Source organism: Mesoplodon densirostris, chromosome 18 (genome assembly GCF_025265405.1).
Source record: "Mesoplodon densirostris isolate mMesDen1 chromosome 18, mMesDen1 primary haplotype, whole genome shotgun sequence".
Classification (NCBI taxonomy): Eukaryota; Metazoa; Chordata; class Mammalia; order Artiodactyla; family Ziphiidae; genus Mesoplodon; species Mesoplodon densirostris.
In genome coordinates this window covers 59,172,148-59,197,955 of record NC_082678.1, presented here as the reverse complement: position 1 = coordinate 59,197,955, position 25,808 = coordinate 59,172,148, and the positions used below count along the sequence as shown (strand labels likewise).

Genomic DNA, 25,808 nt, shown 5'->3' with positions numbered 1-25,808 from the left:
GCACAATTTACTGGCATTAAGTACATTCACAGTGTTGTGTAACCATCACCAATATCTACTTCCAGAACTTTTCTGTCATCCACAAACAGAAACTCTGTACGCATTAAACAGTAACTCCTCATTCCCTCCTCTCCCCAGCCCCTGGGTAGAGAGTAACCTCTCGACTTTCTGCCTCTATGAATTTGCCTATTCTTGATAACCAGTATAAATGGAATCATACAGTATCTGTCTGTTTGTGTCTGGCTTATTTCACCTAGCATCATGTTTTCAAGTTTCATCCATGTTGTAGCATGTATCAGAACATCATTCCTTCCTGAAGTCATTTTAAAACTGACCTTAAGGGAAACTGGAAGCACATTTTCTCTCTTTTTTCGTTTGTAAAACAATCTGCTAATTTTACTAAAATTGGTATAATTGTTTTTTAAACATTGCTGTAAAAGCCTTGAATTTCACAGTGGTTCCAAGTTACCCTCCAAACTTTGGCTTTTAGCCTCTGTTTCATGTTTGCAGTTGGAATATTTAATAGAAAATGGTTTTGTTTTTAAAGATTATTAACACACTGATAATACCAAACTACTGTAATTTCTGAGTAGTCAGCATATGTAAAATTTTCTACTCCCCAGATTTTTACCATTAAACTTATAATTCCTAACATAGAAAAGCAAGATGCTGGTGATTTACCTGTGAATCCGGTTGACAAAACTTTTGAAAGCACAAAAATTTAAGATTTTTGTCCTCCCCAAAATCTTTTAATAAAATTGACACTCCAGTAAGATATTGTGTTTCTCTATTGGTTTTGCATATTTTGTGCATATTAAACTCTTCTCTAATTCAAGAAGCAAGGACTTCAGGGTAATAAATTGATATGCAGTGGACAGTTTTTAGAAGAGCTTTCTGAATTATTGCTTGACTAAATACCACTTGTCTTTCTTTTGCAATAAGGAAGCCAGTCATTTCTTCCCCTTAATTAAACTTGGGCTGACAGCTTTTAGTGTTCCACAATTTAGTTTTGTTTTTTTATGTTGATTTTGCAAGAATTATAAAATTGTTTTGAAAGAATCATGAAATTATGGGACTTCAGTATCTAATTTGAGATAACTGACTAAACACACTTCTGTGTCTGGAGTATAATGTGTCTTAAGGGGACCTGTCTGGATGACTATATTTCCTTTTTATTTATATGCATAAAAAATAGAACACTGGCTCATGATCACCATTCTTACTCCTTGCTAATATGGGAAAACATGAACAGAATTAAAATATAACAATTAATATGGTCAACTAAGTATAAGACAGTATGTAGCTCTTGATTTCATTTCAATCCATTATTACTTCCTTTTTAACTTTAGGGAAACTTGTCATGAGTTTGAATCATATGATTGCTTTCAGAACTATTGAAATTTGACTTAACATGTTTTAAGAGAAGTTTGTTTTGAATAAAATGTTGCAATTAACTTTTCTTCCTACTTTTTGTCATGAAAAATTTTTTTTTGAGTACAGGGAATTATATAATTAATTCAATATATTATCACCCAACTTCCGCTAATATTAACTCCTGGCTAATACTTTCATCTAGACCCCTCCTCACACTGCTCACAATTATCTTGAAGCATATTCCAGGTAACATATCATATTTTATCTGTAAATATATCAACCTTAGGACTTAAAAAACATTGTCACGCCTAAGAGAATTTAGGAATAGTCTCTTCAAATCAGTTACCCAGTTAGTGTTCAGATTTTTCTGATTGTGTTTATTTCTTTGTTTTTCTTTTCAAATATATTTGTTGATGAAACTGGATTGTTTGTCAAGTATATTTTTCCACGGTCTGAATTTTACTGATTGTATTCCAGTTGGTGTAATTTAAATATGTTCCTCTGTCTCCTGTGAATTGGTAGCCGGGTTGAGAGGCTTGAAAAAAAATTTTTTTTTTTACAAGAATACACTTTATAGTCTTACGTATTCTATCACAAAGTGCAATAATGTCTGGTTGTCTTTCTGTTTACGATATTAACACCATTATTATATAAGTCCATTATTTTACTAGGGTTTATAAAATGGGGGCATTCCAGTTGCATCATTTTTTTCTTTAGTTATTGACTGGAATACTTTTATAAAGAGAAACTTCTCCTTATCACCAATTTGGTTACCCTGAGATATCTTCCATATAGGTAAGACAGGATAAATAATTGATTATTTCTCTTTATTTACCAGTTTTTAAAATAATTAGTTGGTTCTCTAACATCCTCCAAAAGTGACTAAATTAACTTCTCTTATTTAGCAAAATATGATTTGTGTTTTCTTCCTATATCCTTCTTTGTATATATATCTCTCTCTCCTCTCCCTCTTCTCTCTGTTCTTTAACTAAATATGGTCTTATTCTTTTGGCACTTAAGTATGTTCTTTTCATAACTCTTGGTTCACATGTGGATAATGCAGTTACACTTGGAGATGATTGATTTCACACACTGGAGTATAACACTGTGATTGTAAAATGTTTGAATTTCGTAATGTCCCTTGGGGATTCTTGTCAAGGCATTTGCAGGCAGAGCCATAGGACATAGCAAACATAAAGCCTAAAGTTGCTTCTGAAAACTACCAAAGCTTTTTCATTCACTATGACTCAAGGCAGAGAAGCATAACTCAAAGTTAAGAATTCTCACGGAGACTACAGGCCTCTTGCCTTATTATCTATCCTGTATTTAAGCCGTATATGTCCAAACCAAGTTCCTGATTCTTTTACCTTTGTTTTCATCCTTATGTTCTAAGTTGATTTAAAAAAAATAATTCTCTTCAAAAACAAGAATCCACAAAGTGACTGAAACATGAGTCACTCAGTGTCCTGAGGAAATCAACATTTTTCCTGTGGTGAAAATTTATCCATCCTAATGTTGAGATTTCAAGGGGCTTCCTGACCACAGTGTGTTAAAAGCTTTAACTCTGAACAAAAAAGTTGTATTGGGATTAAAACAACATCCTCAATATCAGAAGATTTCCTATATATGAAACAGCTATACTAGTGAATGCTCATTAGCAAATCATTTGAATATTTGAAAAGAGGGGAAACTGACAAAAATAACAGTGTGTGTATATATATATATATATATATATACATATAAAATCTAAAAAACTGAAACAAATGAGTGGTTATAACAAAACAGAAACAGAATTTCAGATACAGAGAACAAACTAGTGGTTACCATTGGGGAGAGGGAAGTGGGGAGGAGGGGACAAGATAGCCATAGGGGATTAAAAGGTACAAACTACTGTGTATAAAATAAATAAGCTACAAGGAAAATAGGCCAACAGTTTATAATAACTTTAAATAGAGTATAGTCTATAAAAATTTTGAATAACTGTTTTATACCTGAAACTAATATTATATTATAAATCAGCTATACGTCAATAAAAAAGAGGAAATAACATTTCAAAAGTCTAGAAAACCATGTGCTATTTCTTTTTTTTTTAATTTTTATTGGAGTATAGTTGCTTTACAATACTGTGTTAGTTTCTGCTGTTTCTTTAGCAAGTTCTTGTTTAAATTATCATTTATTTGACGCGTGAAGTTTTTAACTTGCTTTGCTGTGTGAAATTTTAAAAAGGGATGTTTTTCCAGGCTGAAACAATGAATGTCACTGTGCAGTTAAAAAAAAAAAAATGGTGTTTTTTTTTTCTTATTCTCTGACAGGTTTATTAGTTTTCAAATTAATGTAGGTTTTTAATCCCAACACAACAATATTTTGTTGTTTCAGCAAAGTGAATCAGCTGTACGTATACATATATCTCCTCTTTTTTGCATTTCCTTCACATTTCGGTCACCACAGAGCACTGAATAGAGTTCCCTGTGCAATACAGTAGGTTCTCATTAGTTATCTATTTTATACATAGTATCAATAGTGTATATATGTCAATCCCGATCTCCCAATTCATCCCACCCACCCCTGCTATTTCTAAACTTAATAAAATGAAAAGAGATGTAAAAAGTAAGAACAGAGGATACAAGTAGAGATGCTAGAGAACTAACATTAATTTAGTGTCTGCAGCGTACCAGGGATTGTCTAAGAGTTTTATGTATGTTATCTGGCCTGGCATTGTGTAGGTCAGTATTAGGGTATGATTCAAACTCATGTCCTCCTGATTGTGTGATATATCTTTTCCTCCCTAATACATACATCTTAACATGCTTTTGGTGATATTGAAAAATAAAGATTTGATCTGCTTAGTTTCACTGTGTTGAGAAAATCTCATGTAAGTATTTTGGTTTTTTTACTTAGGGTATTGGTACAGCGATTGGAGAGCTGCCTCCATATTTCATGGCCAGGGCAGCTCGCCTCTCAGGTGCTGAACCAGATGATGAAGACTATCAGGAATTTGAAGAGATGCTGGAACATGCAGAGACTGCACAAGTAAGATCAGTGGGGAAAAAAATAGAATACTTTATTTATCCCTTAAAGAGGTTATGATTAAGGTAAATTTTTTAATAGTTACTCTGAAGAAGAAAACTGCCAATGTAAACACATAGTTTAGTATAAAATATTTAGAAAAGCTGAAATATGAAAATGATTATACTCATGATCTTAGAATAGAGAAATACAGAAAGAGGCAACAAGACAACTCAGACTAAACCAGGGTAAATTCATGTGGCCAGGGAGGTTAAGGAACTGAAACATTATTTGTCCATTATGTGTTTATAAGTATTATCAAGCAGACCAGTGAATAAGTAAGGGGGATAAATAGGTGGACCAGGCTGTGAATCAAAAATAATAGAACTTCCTAATTAACTTTTTGAAAATAACACCAAAATACTTTACCATGTTTAGAGGAAACTTAACTCCCAATTAAGAAGGGGCAATTAGGGCCTCCCTGGTGGCGCAGTGGTTAAGAGTCCGCCTGCCGATGCAGGGGATACGGGTTCGTGCCCCAGTCTGGGAGGATCCCATATGCCGCGGAGCGGCTGGGCCCGTGAGCCATGGCCGCTGGGCCTGCGCATCCGGAGCCTGTGCTCCGCAACGGGAGAGACCACAACAGTGAGAGGCCCGCATACCGCAAAAAGAAAAAAAAAAGAAGGGGCAATTAGGGCTTCCCTGGTGGCGCAGTGGTTGAGAGTCCACCTGCTGATGCAGGGGACACAGGTTCGTGCCCCGGTCTGGGAAGATCCCACGTGCCGTGGAGCGGCTAGGCCTGTGAGCCATGGCCGCTGAGCCTGCACGTCCAGAGCCTGTGCTCCGCAACGGGAGAGGCCACAACAGTGAGAGGCCTGTGTACCGCAAAAAAATAAAATAAAATAAAAAGAAGGGGCAATTAAGATAAACTTATCCTTTGTTGGGGGGGGTGGGGGAGGCTGAGGCCTTTTACACCTGAGCACAAACTATATATCAACATGTATCTTAGTGTTACAAAATAGGTGTTGTTTCTTTGTAGGAAAATTCCTACTAACATTATTAACTGATTGAGTCTCCATCTTAGGGAGGATAGTAGAAATCAACATAGACATAAATAAAAAGGATATAAAAGAGATTCTTGAAAGTTTTCATATAAAGTACATCTCACTCCCCAGATTTGATCTAAATTGTCTTATTATTGTGCATCTGTAAGTGCATGTGCCCACGTAAGTACGCATAGATTTTTTTGTTCAATTAGTTCATAGTTTTCTTCTCAGTGGAATCTGAAACCCCAAACCCACTACCCTAGAGAGGGAAAAAAATATTTTTTTTAAATGACAGATGTCCTTTTTTAAAAAAAGCGTTATTAAATGGAAATCAACTATGGATAGTTATAGTTTTTAATTGAAAATAAACTTTCAAATATGAATGTAGAATAGCCAAACATAAACCAAAGCAGTCAAAGAGCTATGGCCATCTCCCTGCATGGAAAGAGGCAAATTGTCCTTGTATCTGCTTTGTTTTAACCAAATATTGTGCCTTTCTTCCTCACATCATAATGTTTATATTAATGCTAATAATTATTACTAATAATTACTAATAATACTTTTTAATTATTTTTAATGCTTTTTAAAGTCCACTATCTGATTTGACCCTAGTGTTAACTCTGAGGTTGTATGGAAAGGTACCATTTTTCTAATTTTATAGAAAACTGCAGATCTAGAAATTGTTCCCTCCCAAGTTTTACGTGCTTAGAAGTAGAGCTGGAACCAGAACTCAGAATGGCAGCATCACTGGTAAATTCCATTTCCCGGAACAATGTCCAGCTATAGACATAGGTGGTTGAGTATCCCGGTTTGTGATAACTGATAACCCCTGTCATTTGTGGCACTAATTAATGCATGTCCTTTAACATAGCACAACCTTTTATCATCTATATAAAATCAGCAAGTTGAAGTAGGATCAGTCTAAGATGGTGTGCGGCTTTAAATTTTCATGCTGTGGTTGGATCCCAAACAGGTATAAGTACTGTTCTCTGTTAAGCCAACTAATGTATTGTGATTATTTTCCTTCAAGTTTTTTTGTTTTGGAATTAATATTTTTTTTTATTTGCATGGTTTCCTCAATCTCTTCTTTCTACCAGCTCTGTGAAACACTTCTCAAGATCACTTTCCACTTGGTAATGCACTTTTCTTGGAGTCATCACTCTGGATTCCCCCACGCTCCCACTCTAGTCTGTATGTGGTGTTTTCTTGGCCCTCTGCGCCATTGCTTCTCTCTTGATTTGGATCCCTTATCTTGCTCTTTCTTGATTTACTCCCTAATTTTCGTTGAACATATTCTGCGGTACCTTCCTGAGAAAGGATAAGTAGAAGGAAAATTCTTAAAATGCTGTATTCTTCATTCACACTCAGTCAGTTAGATGAATATAGGATTCTACGTTGAAATCATTTTTTAATTTAGGATTTGGAAGGCATTTCTCAATCATCTTCAGGCTTCTGGTGTTGATAGTGATATACCTAATGCCATGCTGAGCCCTCTTTATAGGTAGTCTTTTTGGTTGTTTTGGTTTTTTCTGTAGAAGCTTGTAGATTCATTATCTGAGGTATGGGTCTTTTTTAATATGTACTCTGCTAGGCACTCAGGAAACTTGTCAACCTAGAGTCCACTAGTTTTGGGAAACCTTTTTTTTTTTTTTTTAAATAAATTTATTTATTTTTGGCTGCCTTGGGTCTTTGTTGCTGCACATGGGCTTTCTCTAGTTGCGGTGAACAGGGACTACTCTTCGTCGCAGTGCGCGGGCTTCTCATTGCAATGGCTTCTCTTGTTGCAGAGCATGGGCTCTAGGTGCGTGGGCTTCAGTAGTTGCAGCACACGGGCTCAGTAGTTGTGGCTCGTGGGCTCTAGAGCACAGGCTCAGTGGTTGTGGTGCACGGGCTTAGTTGCTCCGTGACATGTGGGATCTTCCCGGACCAGGGATCGAACCCGTGTCCCCTGCATTGGCAGGCAGATTCTCAACCACTGCTCCACCAGGGAAGCCCCATTCTTGTATTTTTTCTGTGTCAGTTTACCGTCTTTGGTCTCTACTCTTGCTTTCTGGAATTACCATTATTTTGATATTGGGACTCCAACACCCATCATTTTAATTTTTTTTATAATTTTCCTCCTAATATTTATCTCATTTTACTGTGTATGCAGTTTCCTCAACTTTATCTTCTATAATCTAATATTAAAATGTTTTTCCAATGTCATATATTTACTTTCAAAAAGCAATTTGTATTATACTTCCCCAAAAATGGCTTATCCTATCTTTTTGAAGGTATTTAGTTTCTTCACGTTTTCAATACTCCAGGCATTTCTTTTTTTTTTCCCCCTTTGTCTGTCTGTTTCCTGTTGGAAGCTTTCCTCAAAGTCTGGTGATCCTTGTTTTTCTATTTATATGTAAGAATAAGGCACATAAAAGCCAAATGGAAACTATGTGTGTGGAGGCAAGGTATAGGAGTGGCAGGCCACCTGGTTTATTGGAAACTCTGTATATCAGTTTTTGTGCATCTTTCCTTTCGGGTAGTTCAGTTTCTTTAGTGATGGATCTTCCAGTTCCATACCTTGGGGATATAAATCTTGCTGCTGACATTCTAAAGCTAAGTTGTAGAAGGCGGGTTAGAGATCTTCATTTACTGAGTAGACTTTCACTTAACCTACTTTGTGGTAAGACCGTGGATGCCTGCACAAAGATATCCTGAGTCCAGAACCTTTGGTATACTTTCTAGAGACTATACTTGATGTCTTTTTCGGGACTAGGGGAGGAAGGTGTCTGGCTATGCTAAGTACTTTGTATACAGTCTCCTTGTTTTCAGCCCTACCCCAGTTTCTTCTGCAGTTCTGCTGATGATCCTTTGTGGAGTTCTGTAGTGCAAATCACTTTGCTTCTCTTCTGTATCTTCCACTGCAGCCTCTCTGGTATAATCTTTCCTTCCCATCTGCCCGTCTTCATTTATTAATACTAGTTTCATCAAAGACAGAGTTCAGTGTTTCTATTTGGGGTTATTATTAAGATAAAGGGTGTTCCAGTTATCTATTGCTGAGTAATACCCCCCCCATTATTTAGTGCTTTGAAACAAGAATAGTTTATATTGCTCACAGCTGTGCAATTTAGGCAAAATGGTTTGACTGTAAATCGGAGTATCTACTTCCAAGATGGTTTGCTTATATAACTGACAAGTTGATTCTGTCTGTTGGTTTGGAGTTCAGTTGGACTGTTGGTTTGGGACCTCAGGTTACTCTTCATGGGGCTTCTTGGGTTTCCTCATATCATGGCACCTGAGTTCTAACAAGTGTTCTGAAAGAACCTTGCTGGAGGATGCAAGGCTTCTTGTAACCTAACCTAGAAATCCCAGTCACTTTGCCACACTGTGTTGGTGAAGTAGGTCACTAAAGCCAGCCCATGTTCAGAGAGGGGAATTAGACCCACCTCTCAATGAGAGGAGTAAGTAAAGAATTTGTAGCCATCTTTAACCTATCACAGGGGCAACAGTCTTATTTGGTCATCTTGAAATAGAACACTTACTATACAAACTAGAATTTCTCTAGGAGGGGGAATGGGATGGTAATTGATCTTGAAATCATATAATGTGAGAAACTGTTGAAAAGAATTTAGACATGTTTCCTTGAAAGGGGGAATTGATGAGCTTGTGAAATATTCAGAAGTTGTTATACTCATGAGTTATACTCATGCTGAGAAACAATAGAGGTAAACTTTGTCTTAGAATTAGCCAGTGAAAGTTTTCTGAGGCTCACATTGGCTCAATATTTTTAAAAAATTCCTATAAATTTTAATTGTGTACAAATGGAATTGCTATTTCAAAAAAGAATGAGTTCCTTGTCTCCCTCTATGTGATACCTTTCATGGATCCATGCATAGCGACTCCCTGCATTGAGTAGAACATTAGCTGGATGACTCATTTCATTCTTCACTATTTTTTGATTCTTGGATTATAAATAATACATTCTGTAAATTTGTTACCATCTAAAAGCTCAACTTCCAAAAATTCAGGTCTCCTAGAATTTGATGAAGAAGTAAATCACGCTTCATCTTATACGTGTAATTTGAGCTCTCCAAGACTTTTACATCTTGAAGACTCTAAATCTTTATCTACCATTAGGGTAATAATCTTTTTCCTTCATCCCTTATGGTCATTATTATTATTATTATCTTTTTTTTTTTTTTTTTTTTTGGCTGCGTTGGGTCTTCGTTGCTGCATGTGGGCTTTCTCTAGTTGCGGCGAGCAGGGGCTACTCTTCGTTGCAGTGTGTGGGCTTCTCATTGTGGTGGCTTCTCTTGTTGTGGAGCACGGGCTCTAGGCGCACAGGCTTCAGTAGTTGCAGCACGCGGCCTCAGTAGCTGTGGCACGTGGGCCCTAGAGCACGTGGGCTTCAGTAGTTGCGGCACGTGGGCTCAGTAGTTGTGGCACACAGGCTTAGTTGCTCCACGGCATATGGGATCTTCCCGGACCAGGGATTGAACTTGTGTCCCCTGCATTGGCAGGCGGATTCTTAACCACTGTGCCACCAGCGAGGTCCCCACAATACTCTGATGGTCATGAGGTTTGACTGTTTTCATCCTATAAGGCCAATAATTACCATCACTGTTTTAGGATAAACTTTATATTTCTTATTCCCTAATTTCATATTTGCTTATATTAAAAAATCAAGTAAGCAAAACGTACACTTCTGTTTCATGTTCTTTAGTCAGAAATTATATACTCTTTATGAACATTTTATTTAAAATTTTTACCCCAAATTACAATTGTATGTACTGTCAATTGTTTATGTAAACTAGAAAACAATATAATAAAAGAGTAACTTATTCCTGACAATTTTGTCATCTTCCCTATTAATTTTCTTTGTCAATAAAAGAAGGTCAATAAAAATCTGTGTGTAAGGCACTTGAATGAAGTGCCTCAGTACAAACAATGAAGTAGAAGATATTTTGCCTGATTTGAATAGGAAAAACATTCAGGAGCACACAGCTGGTGAATCTCAGAGCCAACACCCAACCCAGTTTTCTGACTTTGAGATTAGTGCTTTGCTTACTGTAAGCCAGCATAGCAACATTTTCATCCAGGTTAATGCAACAAAAAATGAAGAACTGATTAAAAAATTTTTTTTTCTTTCTGTTATATTTGATTTGATTTTTCTTTTCTTTCTTTATTGCCTTTCATGCTTTTTTTTCACCAGTATCCATCAGTTTTGTGGCTTATTATAGATTTCAGTATATGTAGGTTTATTTATCCCTACATACTTTTTCCCAGGTGTAGACAAAGGGTTATGAGGTTTTTAACTTTTGTTTATTTATTTTGCAGGTTGGGGAGGGGGCTGTTGCCAGTTTTCCACATTTTAAATTAGCTGAGAGAGTACTAATGTTTTAATTCATTAGTCAAAGAAGAGTTTTGCAAAATAAATTTGTCAAATATAAGGTTTTTGTTTTTGTCTGTTCTTGCTTAACACTGTGTAGAATATTACTATATCCAAGTAAGATACCTCACCTGCTTTTTTTTTGTTTGTGTTTTTTGTTTTTAATTTGGCTGAGTTGGGTCTTAATTGTGGCACGCAGGATCTTTCATTGCAGTGAGCGGGCTTCTCTCTAGTTGTGGCGTGTGGGCTCCATAGTTGTGGCAGATGGGCTCAGTTGCCCCATGGCATGTGGGATCTTAGTTCCCCGACCAGGGATCAAACCTGCGTCCCCTACATTGGAAGGCGGATTCTTAACCACTGGACCACCAGGGAAGTCCCTCCTCAGCTGTTCCGATACACTTTTGTGATGCATCCTTGTGTTTGTTTTTCATTTTCACTATGCAAATAAACTTACAACAGTTTTGTCATTTTATGTCTAGATCAGTGATATTGCAAACATTTTTTGTTTTTAGTAACAAATTTGTCTTAGGCTCTTTGCTTCTGTTACTTTTCCCAGGTTTGCATATCTTCAAATTATGTTAGTGCTTATAAATTGAAACATTCCAGAAGTATTAAAAGTAAAAAGTGAAAGCGCACATGCACCTACTCCCCAAAGTAGGATGATAACCACCATATTCTAGACTGTTTTCTGTGTATGGAACACTTTTTTTTAATAAAAGCTAAAGTCATACCATATATATTAGTCTTAGATTCCTTTTTCACATATATATCGTAGACATTTGATACTGATTTTTAAAATTGTGTTCTTTTTTTTTTTTTTTGCTTTATAACAAATTTAATCAGTTATACATATACATATGTTTCCATATCCCCTCCCTTTTGCGTCTCCCTCCCACCCTCCCTATCCGACCCCTCCAGGCGGTCACAAAGCACCGAGCTGATCTCCCTGTGCTATGCGGCTGCTTCCCACTAGCTATCTACCTTACGTTTGGTAGTGTATATATGTCCATGCCGCTCTTTCACTTTGTCACAGCTTACCCTTCCCCCTCCCCATATCCTCAAGTCCATTCTCTAGTAGGTCTGTGTCTTTATTCCTGTCTTACCCCTATGTTCTTCATGACATTTTTTTTCTTAAATTCCATATATATGTGTTAGCATACAGTATTTGTCTTTCTCTTTCTGACTTACTTCACTCTGTATGACAGACTCTAGGTCTATCCACCTCATTACAAATAGCTCAATTTCATTTCTTTTTATGGCTGAGTAATATTCCATTGTATATATGTGCCACATCTTCTTTATCCATTCATCCGATGATGGACACTTAGGTTGTTTCCATCTCCGGGCTATTTAAAATTGTGTGCTTATTACAAAGTGATTACGTACAGCTCATTGTAGAAAATTGGTATTTGTATACATTAAAAAAATCCCTTCATCCTTCATTCTTTTTCTCTGTAAATATTTGTGAGTGAATCGTATTCTATTTATTATTTTATGACTTGTTTTGAATATAAAAACATACAGTGAACATTTTTCAGTCATCAAATATTTTCCACATCTTTGTTTTTTGTTTAGTAATTTTCTTTGTGACTATGAAGTATGTTTATTGTATAAAATGTTGAAACCACAGAAAAAGAAAAAAACCCTTTCGTCTAACTGGTTCGTTTACCCATTTTTTTATATTTAGTGTATTTTTCGTTTTCTTATTGATTGACATTTTTAAGGGGATTCCTTTTGTCATATGCTGGCAGTAATTTTTCCATATTGTTCACTGTGTGTTTTACTATGTTTTGCTTTTTGGATAAAGAAGTTCACATTTTTGTCTTTATTCCAATATCTTAGATGTTTCCTTTTGGAGTCCTGCCTAAAATTATCTTCCTGAACCCTTACGATTATGTAGTAGATATTCTGCTGCATTTCCTTTTAGTATTTTTATGGTTTTATTCTCTTACCTTTAAATCTTTTATCTGTTAAAATATTTTTGCCAATCATATAATGTAGGAATCTAAGTTTCCCTTTTTCAGGTCATTACCTATTTGTGTATTCTAACACTATTTTCCCAATGATTTTAACATGTTAGTTTTCTCTTAGGTGTTGTTTTTTTTTTTTTTTTTTTTTTTTTTGCGGTATGTGGGCCTCTCACTGTTGTGGCCTCTCCCGTTGTGGAGCACAGGCTCCGGACGCGCAGGCTCAGTGGCCATGGCTCACGGGCCCAGCCGCTCTGCTACGTGGCATGTGGGATCCTGCTGGACCGGGGCACGAACCCACATCCCCTGCATCGGCAGGCGGACTCTCAACCACTGCGCCACCAGGGAAGCCCCTCTCTTAGGTTTTATTGTTATAAGTTGGATATTATATTTTTGTAAATAGTTATTAATGGTATATAAAAAGATACTAGGTTTTTATTTGGTAATCTGTAAGTTTCCTGACATCTTTTTAGTTATAGCTTATTGATTGTGATTGTGATTTTAAAGTTTTTATAGTAATCAGTTCCATAAAAATCCAAAAGTTTATGTGACTTTGGTGCTGGAATTTCCTCATAGATGCATGTATTTTGTAAAACCCCCAGTTTGACAAGAGCAATAAAAAAGTTGGATCAACTGTAGCTAAAATAGCAAATTAAGTAAAATGAAATGGGGTGGGAAATGTGTTTTTTATTCTTGAAGGTAAAGGCCTTTGGTAGAATAAGTTTATCAGCAGGAAGAGTGAAAAAAACCTTGGCTCTTATTGCTTTACCGTGTGCTCTCCAACTAGGTTAAAGGGTGTATATGCTTTTACTAGGAAACTGTTTCTAGGTAACAATTTTAAAGCTAAGTATTTACTTAAATTCCAGTTTTGACTGATGGTTGGATTTTGTTCTGTAGGTATTTGGGGGAGAAAATAAGATTATTAATGCATTTATTTGATTTCTGATTCTTTATGGTACCTACTTTAGTTTTGTGACTACAATATTGAGATTGGGCAGTATTTTTCCACTAAGCTGACTTCCTTTTGCTCTTGGCTTTCTATCATGTTTTTACTAAATGTCTGTGGGAGGTAGACATGAATGAATGTAGCTTCCTATGACCTTGAACAATTCTAGCATCATTTATAAGAGTTACGTCTAGAGAGCTGTTATGTACTTCGTGGACTGTTTCATGCAAGGTTTAATTATTCCCTTTATGATCTTTTTCTTCTTTGTTCCTGATTTCTGTTAATGATATCACTGTCCTCATAATCACTTGGAGTCAAAATTTGAATCATCTGACTGCCTCCTCACTTCGCATATCCAGTCATTCTTCAGGCCTGTTGATTCTACCTCCACGGTATCTTCAAATTCGTCCTCTCTTTTCACTTCCCACTGCTGGTTCATGCCTTTATCACTTCTCCACTGAACATTTATAGTGACTTCCTAATAGGTCTCCTCTTTACTAGCCTTTTTTCCCCCCAATCTATTTCCACAGAAAGCAACAAAAAACAATTTTCTGAAAAATACCTCTGGTCATGGAACTTTGCTGCTCAAAAATCTTCCCAGTCCCTGGAAATTGTCTCTTGCTGTATCTTTCTTGTGTCACTTATCACTTTCTACCTTCTTTTAGAACTGTCTGTGGGCTTTTCTCATCTTACCCAGGAGTTTGTAAGCTCCTTGAGAGGAGGCCACAAAAATATTTGTATTTTTGGCTGCGCCTGCATGGTCTTGCACATACTACTCATGCAGTAGATACTTTGAATGAACTAAGAAATATCAGTTAAGAGAGAAAAGGTACCATTACATGAAACGTGTTCCCTTAATATTCATTCTTTTTTATTAACATCGCAAATAAGATTTTTTATTTGTCGCCCTTACAAGTCTGAATTTTAAACAGTTTTTTGGACTGGTGGTTCATACCCATCAGCTTGTTCAAGTTTAGCACCTGTCTCATCCCCAGTAGTTTTTCCAGAACTACTGCCTTCATCATGACACATGAGTTTTCCCATTTCAAACTAGGGGTTTACTTTTCTAATAGAGACATCATAGAGCAGATAAATAGATTGGCAAGCCTTTTCCATGTCTTTTCCAATGCTGTCTGGAATCAGTTTTTTGACAATTTCTTTCAAGTCATCTTCTTCTGGTTCTGGCAGACCTGTTGGTGCTAACAGGGAAGTTTTCTGAATCTGATTGTTGCATTTCTCAGTAAAAACAGCACTGGATAGACGAAGTTAATAATCATCAGTAGTCTTGACATCAACAGGAGCTTCAGTCATGGGCTGCCATTTTTTGACCGTGGAACACATTTTGTCATAAGCAAGATCCATGCCACGGAAATTAGACAGTTTTTGCCCTGAACATCCTCAGTAATTAGCTTGAATTTTCTAAATGCAACTTCATCATTCTGCAGATCAGCAAAGCTCACTTCAAAACATGACCCTTGAGGCCATCCAATGTGATTTTGGTTCCTTGAGTTTTTGTGACCAGTTTTTCCTGTATTTTTATGTTGAACATATCTGGTGCTTTCATATCATACCGATCTTTCTTAGAAAATGGATCAACCACTTTCCTCTAGGCTCCGTTTTTGCTGCCTTTTGTAAGGTGCTTATTCTTGCAGACTGCCGTGTTGCTGCTCAGCCAAAAGGGAATATTCAGTCTTACTCCACTGCAAAATAAAATATAAAATATGGTGAACACAGAAATTATCTTACATAAAAAAGATTGAACTGTTTTGCATCTTTGAGTTTAATAACCATCTGACTGTAAAGCACTACAGAATTTACAGAATCTTTCATTCAAAAAAAATCATCTGAGAGCAAGGGTTGAAGATAATATAGTAGACATCATTAAGTTAAATGACTTATAATTTTGAAATCACATTAAGTAAAATAGTGCTTGTAAAGTTTTATACTTTAGAAAAAAATAAAGGTTATTGTGGTGACTTGTTTATTCTATAAGCTATATAACCAAAGAAAAAGGTAAAGTAAAGACATGAGGAATAAAAGAGTTTGAAAAAATAAAGTAACTTATTTGCTTGATGTACCCTAAAAGATTAGGGCAGCCACTGTTATTGAAGTAATGGGGAACTGGGAGCATGGGTGGTTGTACTTTTGTGTTTAAAACTTACACAATAGGGTAGGAATGTTGTGCATATTTACTTAGAAGAATATGGTTTGAATAAGTTTGCTTTCCTAAACGACATCTGTCCAAGTGACCTAGCTGCTTGGATTCTTTTTCATAAAATATTAGGTTGCTGACTGTGAAAGTTACTATCACTATAGAAAATTGAGAATTAAGTTAGAAATAAGAAATTTAAATTTCTTAGAACTTATCTTTTAAAATAATACAGTCTTTTCCTCCATATTTATAGTGGTTAGCTTTTCTTTCTATTGGGTATAATTCATGAGTCTGTACACCACCTTAGATTAACTAGTTCCTCAAAGGCTGTTTTATAACTTCTGGATTTAATTTTATTTTAAGGGAACGTTTCTTAGCTTCTGTTTAGGACAGCAGTATTTAAATTAATTAATACTTGCCTCTTACACTTAGTCTGATTTATTGAAACTAAGTCCCCAAGTTAAGTTTAAATACTAATATCTTTTACTAGCTTGTATAAAATATATTTAAGGCTGAAAATACCTTTTTTGGGGAGTTTAATAGGATCCATTTCCTATTCAGAAATTTCAGGTTATTTACATTATTTTATTAGTGAAAACATGTAAGTGATGAACCAAAAAAAATTCATCAGTTGTAATGTAGTGTTTTTTTTAGAATACTGAATAATATCTTTTTTAATTGAAATATAGTTGATTTACAGTGTTTCAGATGTACAGCAAAGTGACTCAGTTATATGTGTATATATATATTCTTTTTCAGATTCTGTTCCATTGTAGGTCATTACAAGATATTGAATATAGTGTAGTTCTCATTCTTATGGCTATAGTGCATTTTCTTTGTATGCAGAATAGATTACCCAGTGATCATCCCCCAAAGTACAAGGTGATAGTTAAATGGGGTTTTTTGGGGTTTTTTTTGACATTCTTTTGATAATGATAGAATATATGTTTGATCATTTGAGTTTAGAGACAATGGGAAAGCATTTAATAATGACTATTTATACATTCGCTAAAGTGCTTTAACCATCCTTTGATGCTCTATTTTGTTAAGCACATTTTCCTATGAAGTATTTGTAGTTGCACACACCATGTCAGTGCCTGCTGGTTTTTCCTCCTGTGAAGTATCTGTTCTTTTATATACAGAGATTTATGAAAGAGTTCATGGTGTGGATGATCAGAAACTCAACAGGACTCATTTTCATATAATTTAGTGCCAGTTGAACACTCTGGGTGCTGGTTGTTGCTGGGACCTGTTTTTGACTCTGTTGAACCTTTACTGGCTGTGGTTTGTCTGGCCATCACATGACTTCTCTGAAAATTCCCCCTCCCCTTCATTTCCAGTAAACTGTTTGAGTAGGAGTGAGTCAGAGTGAAACCAGCTTCCCTGTAACCACAGGGCTTGTTAAAGAATTTGTCAACGTGGACTCTAGAGGGTTTGCATTAAGCTTTGCAGTAACTGCTATGGTTTGTGTTGCGTCAGGAGTTCCACAGAAAAGCTTCCTGTTCTCAAGATTTCTTGCTTGTTTGCAAAGGGTTAAACTGATCAACTTTACCATAATGAACATTAGAGACACATGTTAAACACATTTATTTATCACTTAAAGGCTGTGTCAAAGCTACCAAGGCTTATTGTAGTTTCTCTTTTCAGAATCAACCAACCACACCCAACAACGTTAAGTTTTTGAAAAGGCAGGCCTGCTAGATCTTCTTTCAGAGCTGGCTCATAATTTTACCACAAAGTACCATCAAGATTAAGCAATTTTAAGTGTCTCTTTTGAAGGATTCTGTTGCAAGATATTGCGACTACTAGCACAGTTAGCTTTTTGTACACAAAGGTCACTTACTTGCATTTGGTTCAACAAGAAAAGGTAGCGCTTAAAATAGTTCTGTAGTTGTAGTTTCTAAGCACACTTAGCGTGATTTATGGTGGAATTCTTAATACCTCATTTTATTTGCTTTCTCAGGATGATTTCACTTTATTTTGAATTCTTCTCTTGCCCCTCCACTCCCAGACTTTTAATCTTTCTTCATTTTCTGACTCTTCTCATTTTCTTTAACCCATTCTTATAGTAGTATTAACAGGAAAGAGAGTTGCAATTTGATTCAAACTGCCAAATGAATGGCCACTGGGAAACTTGTCTGCTCATCGTGCACTCCTGAACCCGTTTATTTTTACACGTTCATTTCTGTATTTAACCACGTCATCTTGGCCAGACTTTTATTTTAAAAATAAATTTAAAGAATAAATTTAAACTTAACCTCCTAAAAATCATTTTTATTCTGCTTACCTTTTTTGTAACAAAATAAATGTAGGGAAAAGAACATGGTAGAAAATTTTGAGCTAATTATTCCTCACAGGAAAGAATACTACAGAATAATGGAAGTTTAAAATAGTTTATATTCTAACAATGCTCACGAACTCTCAATGATCAAATTAAAATAGAAGAGAAACATTAGTTTTGATGAAGAAGCATTGTAATTGAAATTAGATGATTTAAAAATGAAAATAAGAGGTTAATACAGTCATTTACAAAGCGCAATAAGTAATAAATGTTTAAGATTTTTCTTGTTAGTTTGCTTTAGACATTGGAGAAAATATAGTTTTGTTTTATGTCTGCTTCATTCTTCTCATTTGCACACCTGTTTACAGCTATGGGGTGGAGGGGATAAGCATTAGACAGGCATTAGGTTACCTTTGTTAAACTAATTTAAAGATTTTACTCAGGTTTGTGTTTCAAACACCTTTTGTAAAATGCCTTTAGAAAGGCCCCTTTCATTGAAACTTAGACCAACAGACTGTATGTATGCTATGCTTTTGCTCAAGTTTGCAAATCAGTAACACACTAAATACACATCCACCCTCTGTTGTAACTGCTGAATGCTCCTAGGGATCCTGGCCTAAGATCAGAGTTAGTGCAAGACATGGACAGCAGAGTAACTGTTATGCTCATTTCCTATTACAAAAGGTGTTTTTGTTTCTAATTCGTCAAGGTTCTTCGTTTGTCATAACAGATATGTAGTTCTTTCTTGCTGAGTATTTAAGAAAATTTCTCTTGGTAGAGTGTTCTTCCCATTTTCCTGTCTTGGGCCTTACCATGTAATACACATGACTGTCGTGCTTTTAAACTAAAGGGCTATGTAGAGACACCAGGAAGTAGGCATGGTAATTAATACAGTGCTCCCCTCAAAAGTAGGCATGTACTCTAGACTTCCTTGTCCACTTTCCCTGATAAGGGTCTGCATCCATTAATTTATCAAAACTTGTAAAAATTTATTTTTACTACTTCTTGAGGTAAAGACTTCAGTAAGTTCATAGGCTGTTATTTAAAGTCATACTTCCATTTGTTTGTTTTAAATTTGCCTCTTTCATGTTATAAAGGGCGCTACCCTCATTCTAGTATTGTAAAAAATTTTTTAAACACTTTTCCTTTCCTCTTTCCATAACTTTATAGATTTTAGTCAGTTACCTTTTCAGCCTTTCTAAAAAAAATAATCATTTACTTTTTATATCTAATAACCCCAAACTCTTTGATCATTTTAATTCGTGCTCCCCCCATGGATCTTTATCTAATTCTTTTACATTTTTTCTGACATGAAGTTGTCAGAACTGCATATGATTTTTCAGGGACAAATACACTACTGTACCTGTGTTTTTTCAGATTTCTACAACCACAGTCCTGTTTGGCAATGCATTTTGCTGATGTTTTTAATAAATTGTTTACTTCATGTTTACTTCAATAAACTGTTTACTTGGGAGACCACTCCCAGTTCCCTTTCTTTTTTCATAACTGGAAACTTTTATAGCCCATCACGTTATCTATCTATCTATCTATCTATCTATCTATCTATATATATATATATATATTTTTTTTTAGCCACGTTGCGTGGCTTGCAGGATCTTAGCTCCCTGACCAGGAATCGAACCCAGGTTCTCAGCAGTGAAAGCACAGTGTCCTAATCACTGGACTGCCAGGGAATTCCCCATCATTTTACATTTAAATAATTTTTCCCTAAATGTGTTATCTTACTGTTATCCACTTTGAAACTTACCTTCCACGTTTCCTTTTTCTCTCTCAAGTTTACATGATCTTTAAATTTATTGCCATGATTTTGGCACTTTATAATTTTAATTTCAGCCGTAGGTTTAGAACTTAAACTCTGTTCCTTTTTTCAGGACCATTTATAAACTTGTTAAGTGGGACGATTGGGTCTATCTTAGGAAAGAATCCCACTATTTACATTTCTCATCATAGAGATGATCCCATTTATCTTTATCCTTTGTTTTCGGTCTCTTAAGTTTCCTGTCCCTGACAATTTTGTAAATTCTGTACTGACCTAGTTTTCATAGCTTTGCATGTCTGAGTTCATCTCAAACCATTTTTACTTTTTTCCCCCTTTTTTTTCATTCACAGTATTATTGTTCTTACGTACACAGTAGATTGTCATATGCTTTTTGTTTAAATTCCAGTTTTAATCTGGAAATAAAAGTTACTCATTAGTTACTTACAACCAAAATGCAATCAATTATAAATGCTAAAAATGAAGGGTGATTTTTTTCCCCCCCCAGCATCAACTAAGATTTGGTAAATACCCTTTCTGGTGAGACATGAGAAGATCACATGAGGAGATATTGGCTTCAGACAGGAAAAAGAGAGAGAAGAAAAGAAAAATGCATTACTTGTGTAATGTGTCATTTCTAATAAATTCTGCATACTCAGACATGTTCCCTGAGTGTCTAGAACACTGTTGTTCTTCTTGGGCTACAGTGTTCCGTTGTTATTTCGAGTAGAGGCCAGGCAGGCACTGATAGGAGTGGATGCCGGCCTGCCTGCCTTCCTAAGCATTACCATATGGTTTCTTTTCAACAGAAAGCTAAGCAGGGATAGAGAGAGGAAAAGGAAGCAGCAGATACTGGCTGGTTTTACTGCTGGTAACTTGGACTGTGAAAAGGAGGAAAAAACTCTGTGTAGTTATCTGGAACTTCCAAAAATACTGCTCTACTTTTTATCTGAAAATGTGAGCAAATGCTGATGGTCAGACCCTGAGAAAGTCTCCTGAAACCTTATTTCTTCATCTCTTCTTTGCTCCTAGACTACCCAAGAGATATTTCATGTCTAATAGATGATTTGTGAGTTTTACAATTAGTAATCATGGTGAGGTGACCAATACAGTTGTAAATAACTAAAGAATTTCCTCTTATTTTCTGGAGACAAGAATCTGTTGATTAAGAACTAGCATTCATGTGTAGTAAGCTCATCCATCATTACCCTCTTGTCATGGAGTGTTTGGTAAACTAATTGCTTGCACTGCAAGGCAGATTTGATAAATTTTCAGTTCTTAATGCATTTCCTTCCTTTCCAACTTCCTGCTTTAGAGCCCTCTTCCTTCCTTGACATTAACATGTTGCTCTTCTCTTTTTGAAATTAGAAACAAAACAAAACAAAGCCTCTTATCCCCTTAATTTGTGATGTTGCCCTAGAACTGAGCTCACATAGTGTCTAAGAATTCTGACAAGATATTTTATTTCATTGGTTCTCAGGGTTTCTTTCTTGATAGTAATGTCAACTAATATCAGTCTAAACAATTTTGTCCCATAATCAGTTTTGTCTCTTAATTATCATGGTGAAAGATATTATCACCATTTTGCAGAAAAGATGAAGAAACTGTGGCTCAGGGAAGTTTGAAGACCACAGAGTTGGCGCTCTGTCATTCGATGTCGCAGGAAATCTGTAGAGTTGGTGTTTCTTATATTCTGTTTCTCTTTTTCACGCTTTCCTTTTCATTTTTTCAGTTTCCTTTTCAAACTCAGTAGGTAGGTTTCCTGAGTCATCCCTTTCCCCACCTCTACCAATTGCAACCCACCCACCATCCACATATACACACTAGATTATTTATTTATCTCTCAAGGGAAACACCTTGCTGGAACAGTCTTCCTGGACATTCTTAGCCTGGCTTATCCCCTCCCCTCCTTTAGGTTTTTAATCAAATGTCACCTTTTCTGTCAAGCCTTCTCCAACCATCCTATTTAAAATTACAACTTGCCTGCCACCCCGTTTTGTAGTTGTTATCTCCTCCCATTGAACTGTAAGCTCCATGAGGATCCAGATTATCAGTGTGATTCAGTGTTGTATCCGTTGCTCCTATAATAGCATTTGGCATGTAGTAAACACTTGCTAAACGTTTATAGAATTAATGGTCAAACCACAGTGTCCTCATCTTTATGTTCTTTATTACCATGCATGCATATACCATACATATATGGTAGTTACCAGCTTTTGTGAGTTGAATTTAATTGCTTTTAAATAAGAATTTTGGTTCTAATTTTGTCTTCTAAAATTCTGTATGGGTAAAAACTATAGGTGGTTTTCCCAAAACTCAGCACTTAAAGCTTTTCTTTTCCTCCTCTTTTCATGGTTGAATTTATTCAGTCTTCGTATGTTTGAGTTATCAAAGCTACTAATTACCACAGACAGACTCATTAGAACCATCTGTAGGAAAGTAAAAAGGTTTTGATTTTTTTTCAATTGAGATTTATTATCAACTGGCAACATGGAAGCAATATTAAGAGTAATGTATGTTGAAAAGTGTTTGGCACTGTCTACATAAACATACCCTACGATCTAGCAGTTCCATTTTGTAGATTTATACCTAGAAGAAAGATGCTCCAGAAGACTTGACAAGAGTAGTCATAGCAGCATTATTTGTAATAGCCCCAAACTAGAAACAACCCTGATGTCCACCAACAGTAGCATAAGTAAGTTGTGGTATATTCACACAAAGGCAGCAAATTGATTATTGCCACGTGCAACAGCAGGAGTGCATCACATGGACATAATGTTGACCTACAGAAGCCAGAAATAAAAGAGGACCTACTGTATAATTCCATTTATATAAAGTTCAAAAATAGGCAAGCTACATTTATAGTAATAGAAGTCAATGATAGTGGTTATTTGGGGAGAAGAAGTAATTACTAGTAGTGACACCAGTGGGGTTTCTGGAGTTCTGGTAATGTTCTGTATCTGGATCTTGGTGGTAGTTACATGGGTGTGTTCATTGTAAAATTTCACCTAAATGTATATTTTAGATTTATGTACATTACTGTATATCTGCTGTACAGCTAAAAAAAAAAAAATAGTTTTACCACCCTCCCACCAAAGTAAATTTGGTAATAAATATATGAGTACATGTAGAAATTCATTTAATTATATAGCTGATATAGCTTGATACCTTTCTATTTTAGGCACAACTCTCTGAAATGTGTGTCACTCATGGACCTTTATTTTTTACCATACTCCATGTTACAGACTGCATTGATTGTACTTAGGGCCTATGCGTGTGTAACTGAAATAATGTTTTGTGAAACAGTATTTACTTGTATCACATGTACTGATCTCACATTTTTATTCTGTTTATTAAAAAGATGCTATTTGTGACCAACTAAATTTTCACAATATGCAGTCTAATAAAACCATGCTAAATAATAGAAATGTATGAACATGAACAGGAGCAAAATCTGACTTTTCAGATTTCTAGATGGATCAGGTTTTTAGTACTTACTAAATTTAGCTAGTTGCCAAAATAAATGGTTCTTACTGTTTCAAAAAATACATAGATCTTCTTCATGTTCATTTTTAGACATGACTTCATAGATTTTGATTAATGTGTGATCTGACTTTTATATTTATATGTTTTATATAAAACATATAAATCCCCCCTTTTTCAAAGGGGAAAAGATGGTGTTTATGTTCTTCAGTTTTATTTTTAATGTGTCAGAGAGAAGGAAATCATATCCCATTTTTAGATAATGACAAAAGCAAGCAATAGATAATTCTAGCTAGAAAATACAATACTGTTTTATAATCATTATTTTTAACTTCCTAAAAAGTAGTGTACCAGATGGGATATGAAGACAATAAAACAAATGTTTACTCATTACACATTGGAGTACACAGATTTCTCGTATCTGTTATTTACAGTTTTGATTTTTGCCCCATCTGTGAACCATCTAAGGGAGCATTAGTTCCTTATTGTTTTTTTTCCTTCTTTTTAACTGCTGAATCCTTATTTTTCTTAATTGAGATATAATTGACATCTAACATTGTATTAGTTTTAGGTGTACCACATAATGATTTGATGTATGAACATACTGCAAAATTATTACAATAAGTTTAGTTAACATCCATCACCACATATTGTTACAAATTTTTTTTTCTTGTGATGAGAACTTTTAAGATCTCTCTTAACAACTTTCAAATATACAGTACAGTCCTGTTAATGAGAATCACCGTGCTGTACATTACATCCCCAGAACTTATTTATCTTTTAACTGGAAGTTTGTACCTTTTGACCACCTATGCCTGTATCACCCATCCTCCATCCATCTGCCTCTGGCAGTCACCAACCTGGTTTTCTGTATGTATGATCTCAGGGTTTTTTTTTTTAGATTGCACATATAAATGAGATCATATAGTATTTGTCTTTCTCTGACTAATTTGACTTAACATAATGCCCTCTAAATCTATCCATGTTGTTGCAAATGGCAAGATTTCCTTCTTTTTTATGACTGAATAATATTACAAGGTGTGTCTTTCTATCTTTATATACATATCCCACATTTTCTTTATCTATTCATCCATCAATAGACACTTAGGTTGTTTCCATGTCTTGGCTATTGTAAGTAATAATATTTCAATAAACCTGGGGGGGGGTAGATTGCAGATATTTTTTCAAGATAGTGATTTAATTTCTTTTAGACCAAAACCCAGAAGTGAAATTGTTGGGTCATATGGTAGTTCTAATTTTAATTTTTCGAGTACCCTCCATACTGGCTGTACCCATTCCCACCAACATTGCACGTCTTTTTCTCCTCATCTTTGCCAACACTTTTATCTCTCTCTTTTTTTTTTAGTTTTTAATGTTTACTTATTATTTATTTTTGGCTGCATCGCGTCTTAACTGCGGCACACGGGATCTTTCATTGCGGTGCGCGGGCTCTTCGTTGCAGTGTGCGGGTTTCTCTCTAGTTGCGGCATGCAGGCTCCACAGTTTATGGCTTTGTAGTTGCGGCACGTGGGCTTAGTTGCCCCGCGGCATGTGGGATATTAGTTCCCTGACCCAGGATTGAACCCGCGTCCCCTGCATTGAAAGGTGGAATCTTAACCACTGGACCACCAGGGAAGTCCGAACACTTGTTATCTCTTGTCTGTTTTATGATAGCCATTCTAATAGTTGTGAGGTGATATCTCATTATGGTTTTGATTTCCCTGACGATTAGTGTTGTTGAGCACCTTTTCATGTACCTGTTTGCCATATGTGAGTCTTTTTGGAAAAATATCTGTTCATATCCTCTACCTTTTTTTTTTTTTTTTTTTTTGCGGTATGCGGGCCTCTCACTGTTGTGGGCTCTCCTATTGCGGAGCACAGGCTCTGGACACTCAGGCTCAGCGGCCATGGCTCACGGGCCCAGCTGCTCCGCGGCATGTGGGATCTTCCCGGCCGGGGGCACGAACCTGTATCCCCTGCATCGGCAGGCGGACTCTCAACCACTGCGCCACCAGGGAAGCCCCCTCTACCTATTTTTTAATCAGATTTTCTTTTCTGTTGAATTGTGTGAGTTCCCTATATATTTTGGATATTAACCCCTTGTTAGATACATGGTTTGCAAAAATTTTCTCCCAGTTGTTACATTGCGTTTTCATGTTGTTGATGGTTTCCTTTGCTGTACAAAGCTTTTTAATTTGATGTAATCCTACTTGTTTATTTTTGGTTTTGTTGCCTTTGCTTTGGTATCATATCCAAAAAATCATTGCTAAGACCAAGGTCAAGGGGCTTACCCGCTATGTTTTCTTCTAGGAGTTTTATGGTTTCAGATCATATGTTCTAGTGTTTAATCCATCTTGAATTGATTTTTGTGTGTGGTGTAAGATAGGGGTCCAGTTTGATTCTTTTGC

The 25,808-nt window shown here is 35.8% G+C and overlaps 1 protein-coding gene and 1 pseudogene across 2 annotated transcripts in view; one reads left to right on the top strand and one right to left on the bottom strand.

Moving 5' to 3' along the window:
• Positions 1 to 25,808, top strand: part of VMP1 (vacuole membrane protein 1) — a 132,496-nt gene that overhangs the window by 67,416 nt on the left and 39,272 nt on the right. For both annotated transcript variants that reach the window (XM_060080659.1, XM_060080658.1), the window contains exon 7: positions 4,273 to 4,404. In XM_060080659.1, the coding sequence (XP_059936642.1) occupies positions 4,273 to 4,404 (132 nt within the window). The remainder of the gene's footprint in view (positions 1 to 4,272; positions 4,405 to 25,808) is intronic.
• On the bottom strand, positions 14,632 to 18,063 carry LOC132478447 (small ribosomal subunit protein eS1-like; annotated as a pseudogene).